The sequence below is a fragment of the Cynara cardunculus genome (assembly GCF_001531365.2).
Source record: "Cynara cardunculus var. scolymus isolate 2C chromosome LG 7, CcrdV1, whole genome shotgun sequence".
NCBI classification, from domain to species: Eukaryota; Viridiplantae; Streptophyta; class Magnoliopsida; order Asterales; family Asteraceae; genus Cynara; species Cynara cardunculus.
This window is the reverse complement of record NC_037534.1, coordinates 9,637,886-9,649,640: the sequence shown is the minus strand read 5'-3', so window position 1 is coordinate 9,649,640 and position 11,755 is coordinate 9,637,886. Positions and strand designations below refer to the sequence as shown.

At 35.0% G+C, this 11,755-nt stretch overlaps 1 protein-coding gene across 1 annotated transcript in view; it reads right to left on the bottom strand.

Moving 5' to 3' along the window:
* The window catches only part of LOC112515104 (TSL-kinase interacting protein 1), a 15,155-nt gene extending 6,543 nt beyond the window's left edge, over positions 1 to 8,612 (bottom strand). Inside the window, exons 1-5 of the mRNA XM_025121759.1 lie at positions 8,522 to 8,612; positions 4,783 to 4,918; positions 4,170 to 4,351; positions 3,823 to 4,064; positions 3,579 to 3,747 (exon numbers count right to left, since the gene is read on the bottom strand). Coding sequence (XP_024977527.1) covers positions 3,579 to 3,747; positions 3,823 to 4,064; positions 4,170 to 4,351; positions 4,783 to 4,903 — 714 coding nt within the window. The 5' untranslated portion in view covers positions 4,904 to 4,918; positions 8,522 to 8,612. The remainder of the gene's footprint in view (positions 1 to 3,578; positions 3,748 to 3,822; positions 4,065 to 4,169; positions 4,352 to 4,782; positions 4,919 to 8,521) is intronic.
* Between the last annotated feature and the right edge of the window lie 3,143 nt (positions 8,613 to 11,755).

Here is an 11,755-nt window from a genome sequence, read left to right as displayed (position 1 = left end):
TCAATTTCCAAAGAAAAATGATAAATTCCCTAAACCAAACCCTAGATTTATGCAAGATCAAGAAACCGAGACCTGCTGGAAGAAACTGAAATTAACATTGTTACAAACATGAGAGGAGAGGATGCGACGTGAGACCTGCTGGAAGAAGGCGGAGACGGCGACGTGAGGCGGCGACGAGCGGCGGCGACGACAGACCTGTTGGAAGAAGGCGACGTGGGGGGAGGGGCTGGGATTTGAAGACCAGCGACGTGGGGGGAGGGGCTGTGAAGAAGAAGCGATGTGTGCTGTTGGTAGTTATGGAAGACCGACGAGGGGGGGGAAGACGGTGATGGAGGGGGGGAAGACGGTGATGGAGGGGGATGGATGTGAAGAAGGGAGGGCATAGTTGGAAAAATGAACATCTGAATGGTTTAGTGAGGTAGTGGATGCAAAATGGTTAAGAGGTTATTGTAACCATTAAGAGGGTTGTTTTTTTTTTTTGCCAAACGGACTTAACCTCTTACCGATTAAGAGGTTGGCTCTTAATGTAACCATTAAGAGCCAAACAAACAGCCCCTTAGACTTAGTCTTGTAAACTAGATCCCCTCTGGTTGGTCTAGCTTCTGGATGGCGTTGCTTCTGATTGTTTATTTGAACCTTAGAAAAATATTCCAATCCATCATAAAGGAAGATCTTTATGTTTAACCAGATGGTCTCTAATTGTAATTGAAACTCATTTTCTTTAAGTATTTAACATATTTTTGACCCAGAGTAGACAAACCAGAGGCTTTGGTTGACCATAGGGGCTCTGGTTGACTAGAGGGCCTTTGGTTGGCCTTGCTTTTGGTTGGTGTGTCCACAGGAGCTCTAGTCCTTACGAACCAGAGGAGCTCTCGTTAGTATTGTTCTGTATGATGCAAACTTCACCACAGGGTCTTTTTCAAAGATATTGAATATTTGAATAACTCTTAACTCAAGGTCTTAAGACTTCGTCTTCAGATTTGACACAGACGCTCTTCTAAGTTTAAATTCAACTTACTGATATAATTTCAATTCTAAATTCAAATTTATTCTAGGGTTAACTTCATTTTAACTAATTATTGATATAGTTTCATTTCTAAATTCAAGTCTAGATAGTCATTCTTCAGAGTTATACTTCAGAGTTATTCTAATAGTACAAGTCTGAAGTCATTCTTCAGAGTTATTTCAAGAGTACAAGTTTGAATTCATTCTTCATAGTTATTTCAAGAGTATAAGTCTAAAGAGTCATTTTAAAGAGTTAGCTCACCCGAACTCTGAAGTCTGCTTTTTCAGACTTAGCTCACCCGAACTCTAGAGTTTTCCTTTTCAGACTTAGTTCACCCGAACTCTAGAGTCTGAACTCTAAAATCTTCTTTTTCAGTCTTAGAAGTCTGAACTCTGAAGTCTTTTTTTAGACTTAGAAAAAGAAGTCTGAAGTCTTCTTTTTCAGACTTAGAAGTCTGAAGTTTTCTTTTTCAGACTTAGAAGTCTGAACTCAAAAGTCTTCTACAAGTCTGAAGAGTCATTCTTCAGAGTTAGCTCACCCGAATTCTGAAGTCTTTTTTTTTCAGACTTAGCTCACCCAAACTCTGAAATCTGAACTCTAAAGTCTTTTTTCAAACTTAGAAGCCTGAACTCAGATTTAGTGGGATTGATTTTATACTTCAAAGTTATTTCAAGAGTACAAGTATGAAGAGTCATTCTTCAGAGTTTTACTTCAAAGTTATTTCCAGAGTACAAGTCTGAAAAGTCGTTCTTCAGAGTTAGCTCACCAGAACTCTGAACTCTTCTTTTCCAGATGGAGCACCTCTGCATAGTGCATGCAGAGCTCTGGCTTGCCTATACAGAGCTCTGAAGTCTAAAGAGTTTTACTTCAGAGTTATTTCAAGAGTACAAGTCTGAAGTCATTTTTCAGAGTTATTTCAAGAGTACAAGTCTGAAGAGTTATTCTAAATTTACTTCTAAGTTTAAATCTAATTTATTGATATAGTTTCATTTCTAAATTTAATTTTATTCTAGGGTTAACTTCATTTTAACTAATTATTGATATAGTTTCATTTCATTCAAGTCTGAAGAGTCATTTTTCAGAGTTATTCTTCATTGTTATACTTCAGAATTATTTCAAAAGTACAAGTCTGAAGTAGCATCGTACTTTCAATGATCATTCATATCTGTAAGATAAGTTCTTGACATGATTTAATTTTTTCAAGCACCCCGTGTAATACACGGGATCGAACCTAGTATATATATATATATATATATATATAGATTTTGATTTTGACTTTTATAGTAAGAGGGAAGATGAAAACAACCAACCCATAAGCCACATTTCAAGATTTGATGAATACTCAAAGCTCATTAAGCCATCTTATTGTCCTTTGGTTGTTCCTTTAATATATATATATATACACACACACACACATATATATATATATATATTGATTCAATCTCTCATCAAAGTGGGATATCTCAAACTTAACCACAATTCACCAACACTTCAATACGCAATTCTCATGATACACCTAATTACCTCTTGGTTCTTATTATAGATATATATATATATATATATATATTGATGATTGTAAACATAATTCATTTTTATTTTTATATAATAAGATTTGTTTTGTAAAAATAGGATCATCCAAGTACGATAACCTTATGAGTCAACAAGCCTCATGAGTTGACACAATTAATCTCAACCTTTTTCTTATACACATCTCCTTATTCCAATCTTTCAATCTCTCACCGATGTGGGATATCCAGACTTAACCACAATTCACCAACACCTCAATACTCAATTCTCATTATGCCACCTCGAAACTCTTGATTCTTCCTTTAATATATTTATAGATTAGTTGTCTTTTTGGATATCCTCTAGTATGCTATTCAAATCATGATAGGGTAAGGAACCTTGGGTAAGGTCATTAGGGTTAAGGTTTTGAGGGAGAAAAATTCGTCCGGATCTTGGGAGACCACCTACTTCTCGAAGTGTAGGAACTAGGAACTATCGTGTGTTTTTCTTCATTATTAATAAGAATTTTTACCCCGATTCTTATCAGAGACCTTTGAAGGTAGCACTCATTTATACAGAGAACAGCAGATATAAGACATTATGATGATTGCATAAAGATCCATGGATGCAAAACCGAATTTCTGTTATTAGTCGCAGCTTTCATTTAAGAATTAGCCCGACAATCTCATCTGGATGAATTTCCTTTCATTTGTAAGAAATATAACCATGTATAATTGCAATGTGCATCTACTTGATTGCCATTTAAAGGTTAAGTGGCAAATTAGAAGGAAACTTTCAAAATTAAAAAAAAATCCGATACGTATCTGGATGTCCCCATTGTGTTTAAAGCTAAATTGTCTTCTATTATTTATTTGTATGTTAATCATGTATATCTCAAGACAAAACTGGTTCCATTTTAACCTAATGCTAAACAAGAAACCATTTAGTTTTATGCATGTTGATTCTAAAGGTCATGAACGATTCAGTGAAAACTTAAAAACTAAAATTCTATCAGAGGGAGACCAGAGGTGCATTGAAGGAGAAACAATGATGGGAAATGATTTACCACATGCTCAGTCACAGCTACTTCAGATGTTGCATCTAGAGGCTTCCTTTCTTCTGTAGTCTCCATCTTTTCCTGCATGCTTTCAGATTCTATGCAATTATGTAAAGCAGCTGCTGCTGGAACCCTTGGTGGCTCTGATTGAGGCTCATGATCAGAGAACCAGCCATAACTGGAAAGAACAGAACGTTAAGTTTAAGGTTTAATTATATACTCAATGGCAGGGGAAAAAGAATTAAGCTCAAACCTTAAGCGAAATATGGCAGGACTTCCTACAGCTCTATAAACATCTCCTGCGCTAATAACAGTGTCCTTTATTGTCCATCTTCTGCTCATAGCTCGGTGTCTCAGCGGTGCATCATAAGGCAAAAGCATCGTCTCCCCTATAGCAATGCTCGAGCCACCCCATTTTGTATGGATATGTTTAATAACAGAGGATATCTTTTTCCTGGCCCTGAGTGTGAGTTCTAGGAATGGATTAAGACCATCCTATGGAAAAGTTGATATCAATAATGTAAACATAATTAGTTCTAGTTCAGAATTCAGATTCATCAAATGAAAACATTGCTCAATTCACTACCTTCCTAAACTCACCTTCTCTAACCCTATTCGAGTAACTTCGTTAACCGGAAAAAGCTGCAGCTTAATCTTGGTCAAAGGGTCAACTTTTCCATGCTTCAACTCCAGTGGTGTTGCTTCTTTTCTGGTTTCTATACATGATTCACTTACTGAAAAATCACGACTGAGTACTGCTGTAGCGCTAAAAGGCAAAACACCTGGACTTTGTCCAATCAAGATACGGTTCCTTTGAAATATCAGATTCACATAAAGCAGTAAAAATGTTTATGCAAGACAACTCACATGAACATTCAAGTTATTGCCATAATTTCAGCAAAAATATACCATTACTAAAAGCTTAGAACTACAATATCATCAGTCAACCGGTCCAATGAAACAATAAATGCATGCACATGGTATCAAGAAATACTAATACAGTAAAGCGAAAGAAATTAGACGAATGTAATCAAGATGTCTAACCTGTTGTTTTTAATGCAATATACAATGCATTGAAAGCTTAAAGCACAATGTCATCAATCAACATGTATGAATTAAGTTGACTATAAATTCAGTACTCAATGCTCCTATGCAAGTGCAATACTAGCATGATAGGATAAGCCACAAAAAAGTTGCACCTAAGATGCCTAACCTGAGGCTTTCTGCCCAGGCCCTCTTTGTCTGTTTGTGCTCTTTTTCACTTGACTTGTTCTTACAACATGTCTGCCAGGTGCCTCAGCAATATTTCCTTTTCTTTGCATGTTCAGTTTCATATCAACTCTGCTTTGCTGCAAATAGGAATAGACAGATTAAATACATTATCCCAGTACCTAAGCTCTATTATCAACATAAGCTTCAATATTCAAGAAAAAAAAACTAAGACCCAAAACTTTAGGCAATAAGTGATTGACAACTGATAATCAGACAATCATTATATATAGAGAACAAGTTTCGTTTATAATGAAAATGGAGATACTAAAAATAGTCAAAGAAAAGGGATAGCAAAAATTGTGTTCTATATTGCTTTACTGCATGATAATGAGCATTCTTATTGCCCCAAAACAACTAACTTATTGTGTTGGGATACATGTAAATTGTAACACAACCTCAGTCCCTTCCTAACTGTTTATTTAGCTTACTATAGAGTAGAGGGGAAACAAATGTTAATAAAGATATATCAGAAAAAATTATTGCAGTGAAACAGGCAAGAGGTGAAATCTTGAACAAACTACGTAAAATTCATAGATGATACATGAGCACGTGTACATTTTATAAATGTTCACATGCTAAACAACACTCAAAGTCAATATAATGAATGGTAATGGTCATAGGCCTACACTCATAAATCAATATCTTATAATTGAAGGTAATGTAGATGTGATATATTAGACAAGATACCGAATGAGGTCTTTTGAGTGAAGTTGGGTGTAATGCCTATAACAACAAAATTGAGAGGGAAGATTCCGTTGGTTTGAGCATGCTCATAGTAGGCAATTGTTGCCACTGATGAGAAGGGTAGAGAGCGTAATGGTTGATGGGGTGAGAAGTAGGCATGGAAATGAGACCCGCCCCATTGGGGACCCGGTGCACCGGCCCCAATGGGGCCAAGGATTCCCCACAAAACCGGCGAGCAGGGATAGGGGCGGGGATCCCCAAGAGTTAAAAATTGGGATGGGGACGGTAACGTGATCCACGACCTGCCCCGTCCCCATATATTATATGCTTATTTTTTAATATATTGTATATTTATTATGAATATATTATTTATAACGAATTAGATATAGTATATTTTACATCTATAAAGAGTATTTTAACCTTTCTTCTTATATACATTTTTTTCTAACTTGTTTTACTTTTTTAGATAAAAAACATGGAGAGCTGAAAGCGTTTGATCAAACAATTATGTATGATGTGACTTTGTTAACATATGAATATCTGATACTCCATAAAAGCAAAATTTTGGAAATATTGTGAGATTTAAACATAGAGCATTTGGGATTGAGTGCGGTCTTTAACACATTTGATTTAAAATATCTCACATAAACGGGAAAAAGCTCTTTCTTCCCCATTGGAGATGGGGATGGGAATGTGATCATATTCCAACGGGGGCAAGGACGGGGATGGTAACAAAGATTGGAGACAGGGATAGAGATTGGGGTCCCCGCCCCATTCCCATGCCTAGTGAGGAGGTGGGCAGCTGAGGAGGACATGAGATGAACAACTGAGACTAGACATGGCGGCTTTTGGCATTTTCCTAAGACATGACCTCAAATAGGAGTTTGTGGAGATATAAGATTAAGGTAGCATATTTTGTGCAAGGACTTGTAGGTAACCTAGATGGGTTAGGGGGGTAGAGAGCAGACAGTCGGGAATCTAAAACCTATGGTAGCCAGTAGGTAGGTGAAAAAGATTGCATGTTGTTTATGTGGTTACACTTCGGAAAAGATGGTTTGATCTAACTATTGCAAGAAGTGGCATCATGATGGTCATCCAAATGAAGATTTACGTTCAAGTGCGGCCTCCACAAGCTCAAGTTACCACTTCTGATACACAGGACACTCCCCTTGGTTTCTCTGGTGTCCAAAATGTGACTTTAGCACAAATCAAGTAAGTTATTTGTTTGCTTCATTGAACGTGTAACATCATCAATTGTTGATACTTATGCTTCCGACCAAATGATAATTAACAAGTATAGCTACATCACCTAAAACCCTCCCACGGTCCCACCATCCCTTGCTAAGATCGTCACACAAGTCTTTTTAATCCTATTGTTGCTCTAAGACTAACTAAATGTTCAATGAATTTACATTTTCTTCCATCTTACGTGTAACCACTTTTCTTGCAAATTTAATATTTATAAGCAACTTAGAAACAGTTGAACTCTAGTATAATGTTCCTTCTCGCAATACCATTCACAAGTTAGGGACAAAATAACTAACTAGCATCATGCCTAAGTATGAAGGGCTTGCTAATGCATTAAATAAGGTCATTCTTTGTAGGTTAGGGCTTCTTTCTGTTAGAACTTCAAAAACTTAGTTATAAATTTCGGTTTATGTCAACTTTTATGTTAGTTAGTTAGTTGTTGAAGCATAATGCTTCATCAACTCACTGATGTTGTAGCAAGTGGTTTCCCTTATATGCCATCATGGTGTACCCTATTTCTCTACAACATTTGACCGTTATCACACTTCAAAATGCAAATATTCTTGTTCAAAATTCAAATTATGAATGGTGGAGCTATGTTAATCCCCACTTTCCCATGACATACCTATTTAAGTAATACGATACAAGAACCATGTACATATTTATGGATAATTAGACTGTGCCGTTATCACACACATATTAATGTGGTCCCCACTCAAGAACCACAACTTTCATTATTAAGTAAAAGAATAAAAGCATCAACTCAAGTTTGTAGCCCAACCCTAAACCAAAACTTTAAAGCACCATGTACACCCATTAATCAACTCTAACTTCTCCATTGCAGTCTTTCTCATACCAGGCAATATGGTCATGTGCCTTTGTTAGACTGTTTTATTTATACTTGACAAATTGTGTATGTGTGTTGTGAGTTTCTTGAAGTAGTGCCTTCTAATTACACATCCCCCTCTTATGAGCAACAAAAACCACTCCATGAAAAGTTTGCCCCTCCTATATGGGGAAAGTATTGGTTATAAAATGTGACACAATAATTGATGAGGTTTATTGATTAAAAATGTTGCATGACACTCTCTCTTTCCCCTTTCGGTTGTATGTGTATGAGAGAAAACATCATGTAATCATTTTCAACAATTCTCAGAGATTATGCCTACAGTGCTACTAAGAGCAGGAGATTCCGTCTGTTGTATTTGTATCATATTATCAAGATGACATCTTAATAATCTCGAAACAAATGTTCTCTTTCACGTGGGTTGGACCATATGATTTTTCCCGAGCTTTTCGGTTCTATATGCATCACATATACATACACAATGAAAAGTAGCATAACCACAAAAATTAGGGTTTCACAAATAATACCCATACTTATGTATTGATTGGTTTAGAATTATTAATTACCATCCACAAATCGAATGAACGAATTAAACATAGAAAAGCAAGAACTTAATCTGTAATCACTGAAAAGTTAACAACGTAATAAATCCATACAATAATAACTGCAGAAGTTATCATCATCCAAAAAACAGCGAAGTATATAATTCGGCATCAGATTAAATCGACTTGAACGAATTTAAATTCCCTGGGATCGAACGATTAATTGAACAAAAACTTGAATTTGTTTGCGAAATGAAACAACAAGTATCAATTGAACTACAAAGATGAATTAAGCAAATTAGATCCATATAAACAGGGATGAACTTGTATGTTGTATAACGCATCCAAATTTCACGCACCTCATATGAACAGACGGAAGCTTTGTTAATCGGATAATCGACGGAGTCTCTGAAACCGAATTGTTTGAAAAGAGGGAGATGGTGTCGAATGGCGGGAGCTCGATGTTAATTCAAGGAGTTCCAAATTTCAATTGGAACAGAATAGTTAAACGGATTTTGCTATTTATTAAATAGTAAATTACAGTTTTGGTCCCTCTAGTTGGTCAATCTTGCTGTATTTCGTCCCTACTGTTTATTTGTTCCAATTTTGCAATCATGATTTGCCATTTTGCTTTGTTTTGTACTCTCCTACTAACGATTGCTAATGTCATTTCGTTATGTAAGAAACATACTAGTCGTTAGAAATATACTAGTCATTTTTCATTTTCTCGCTTTTCTAGCGAGATAAAGTGAGTGCGTGTGTATATATATGTAAGAGTCAAGTACATTCTTGGTTCTTTATTTATGGTTGCTTTATAGTTCGGTCCCCAAAATTCATAAAGGACATTAGTGGTCCATTGTGTTTTGTAGCATAAACTAGTCTTTATACTTAACACCGTTAGAAGAGCTCCATTAAATGCATTATGTCCCCTCACTTGAGGGGCAAATTTGTCATTTTACTCTTTCTTTTTATTTTCATTTAATAAATAAAAGTTAAATAATCTTAAATAAATAAAAAATTATTAGAAGATAATTAAATCTCTCTCCCTCGTATATGAGTGCAACAAATGACAAGATCCCCTCTGGTGGCATTGTTTCTCCGACAACCCAACCTACTGCACCATTCTTTGGCAAATCAAAGAACGAAACTAACTCCCCTATGTGCACTACCTATTAGATTCAAGTTTGGAAATCAAAGGTGTTGGAATTAAAATTGTATTCAAGTCCTTATGTTGTAATTGTTTTACTCTGTAGATCCCAGATCAAGTCACAATCATACAAACAATAAAGAACACAAGAATATGAATTGAATCAGTCGACTGTTGTATTGATGTATTATCAATTCTCTCTTTACAATGCGTTTTCTTGTCTATTACAATATGCGCAACTAACTGAACTAACCTACAAACACTATTTATACTCTTATTACAAAGCATATTAACATACAGAGTAAAACAGTTAAGCACAAGGACTTGAATACAATTATAGTTCTAACAATCTCCCCCTTTGGATTCAAGTCCAAAAACAATATTCTTCGTATCTCTAGGCTTTAGCAATAATCTTCGGCACGTATCCATTCAGATGTCTTCAAGAAGCTTTGACTTTGACTTTTAAGCATTTGAAGTCTTTGTGATTCTTGGCTTTCTTTCATCTTCAGATCAACAGCTTCACTTTATTAGATTTGATCTTTCTCAGCTTTTGAACAATCTCCCCTTATACTTGATAACGTCTCCTTTGAACTTTCTTGGCCACTTTTGTACAATCCCCCCTGTAGAATTACTTTAGCTCAACAACTTTGAATAATATCCCCTATCATTTGTAATCTCCCCCTATACATGTAATCTCACTTTAGCACAACACTTTTGAATAATCTCCCCCAATAATTCATAACACCATGCTTGGAATATTCTTTGAATCTCCCCCTTTATATATGTCATTTGTAATCAATCGCATCTCCCCTTTGTATCTTCTTGAATTATCTCCCTTAAGCACTTTCCATTTTCCACGTATATCTCCTATGTATATTCTCTTTTAATCTCATCATCTCCCAATCATCTTTTAATCTCATCATCTTCTCCGCCTTAACCATGTCATTTCCCCCTTATGATGTTAATGACGAACAGGAGCATCATACCAACAATTAGACCAGCAAGACAAATGAATGTAACAAGGTGAAGTTCATGCCGTCCATTCATATAAGTATAAACAAATCTTTTCAAATTCGCTTATGTATTGTTTAATGAATGAATTCATTCCATAATATATTCAAGAAATTCATATTCAACTTATGAGTATGTTTTCAATCTTTTTATTCAAATATTGGTCTGTAAATATAATAGATATAATTTTATGCAACTGATACACTTTGAATATGAGACTTTTTGATGTTCATCTCACCAGGATTTTCATTCAATCACTTATAGCTTAAAGAAGCATATATCTGAATGTTGTGACAGACTAACAAACATTATGTGAAATTTGTGTAGTGTAGAAAGATAAAGCAACAAATGCTTCAAAATAAGCTCAAATTAATAAGTTGTGTGGTCTACACAAATTTATCAAACTTAATGTGATCAAAGAAATTTGAAGGGGGACATATATTCTTCTTTCTTCAATATCAGCAATCTCTAAATGAGAAACCGATAGATTGTGAGTTGCTTGTCCCATGTCTTATTGAAACAATTATATTTTGAGAGATAACTGAGCAGTTGATGGGGTATTAAACAAGAGTTGACATGGACTTTGTCTTTTTCAACATTAATAATTGAGAAATAATATATTGTGTGGTTTGCCCGAATTATAATAAGCTGGATCAGGATTTTGATATTCTTTTAATCATGTGCACAACTCATAACCCTCATTTAGTTCTTTTAGTTCACCATTACTACCCCTCTCTTTTTCATTTTAAGCTCAGCACACATACTCATTTTCCATTTTTAGCTCACTTCTCAATATGGTTGTCCTCTTTAGGGTAGGGCTTTGATTTTGATAGTCCATAGAGGTTATATTTGTATAAACTCTTATTCCCACCTAAGATATTACCAGTAAGCATAGTGAAACAACTTTAATGTATGAAAATAAGCTTAGAAACTTTGATGTATCTTTGATATTGAACAAATTTAATCAAAAATTTATTTCAGATAAGCACATGATGTGGAAAAAATCAATGAATGATTCAAAGCTCAAATATTTGTACGAACAAAAATACATATTTGTCTTTCAAAGAATGATGAAATACTTGACAATGAAAAATCAATTAACGACTTATCAGAAATCAACAAAATGAATACAAACCAGCGTATTATCATCGAAAAATGAATTTTGCACTTTTAGAGACATGATAATAACAATTTGAAGAAAAGCTGAATCAGGTGTTAGAATCATGCATGAAGAGAAATGCGCAGTATTAACTCTAAAATACACCTGATCATAGATAGTACTCATTTCATACAAAAATTCAAATGAAAATAATTTAATGTTAATCCTCTCTCTCAACAATTTGATGATGATCCTTTTATCTATTGAAAAGTATAAACTCTGTCAGTTTCAACGATCCTCACTAAGTCTTTTTAGTGGTCGCTGAACATGTATTGT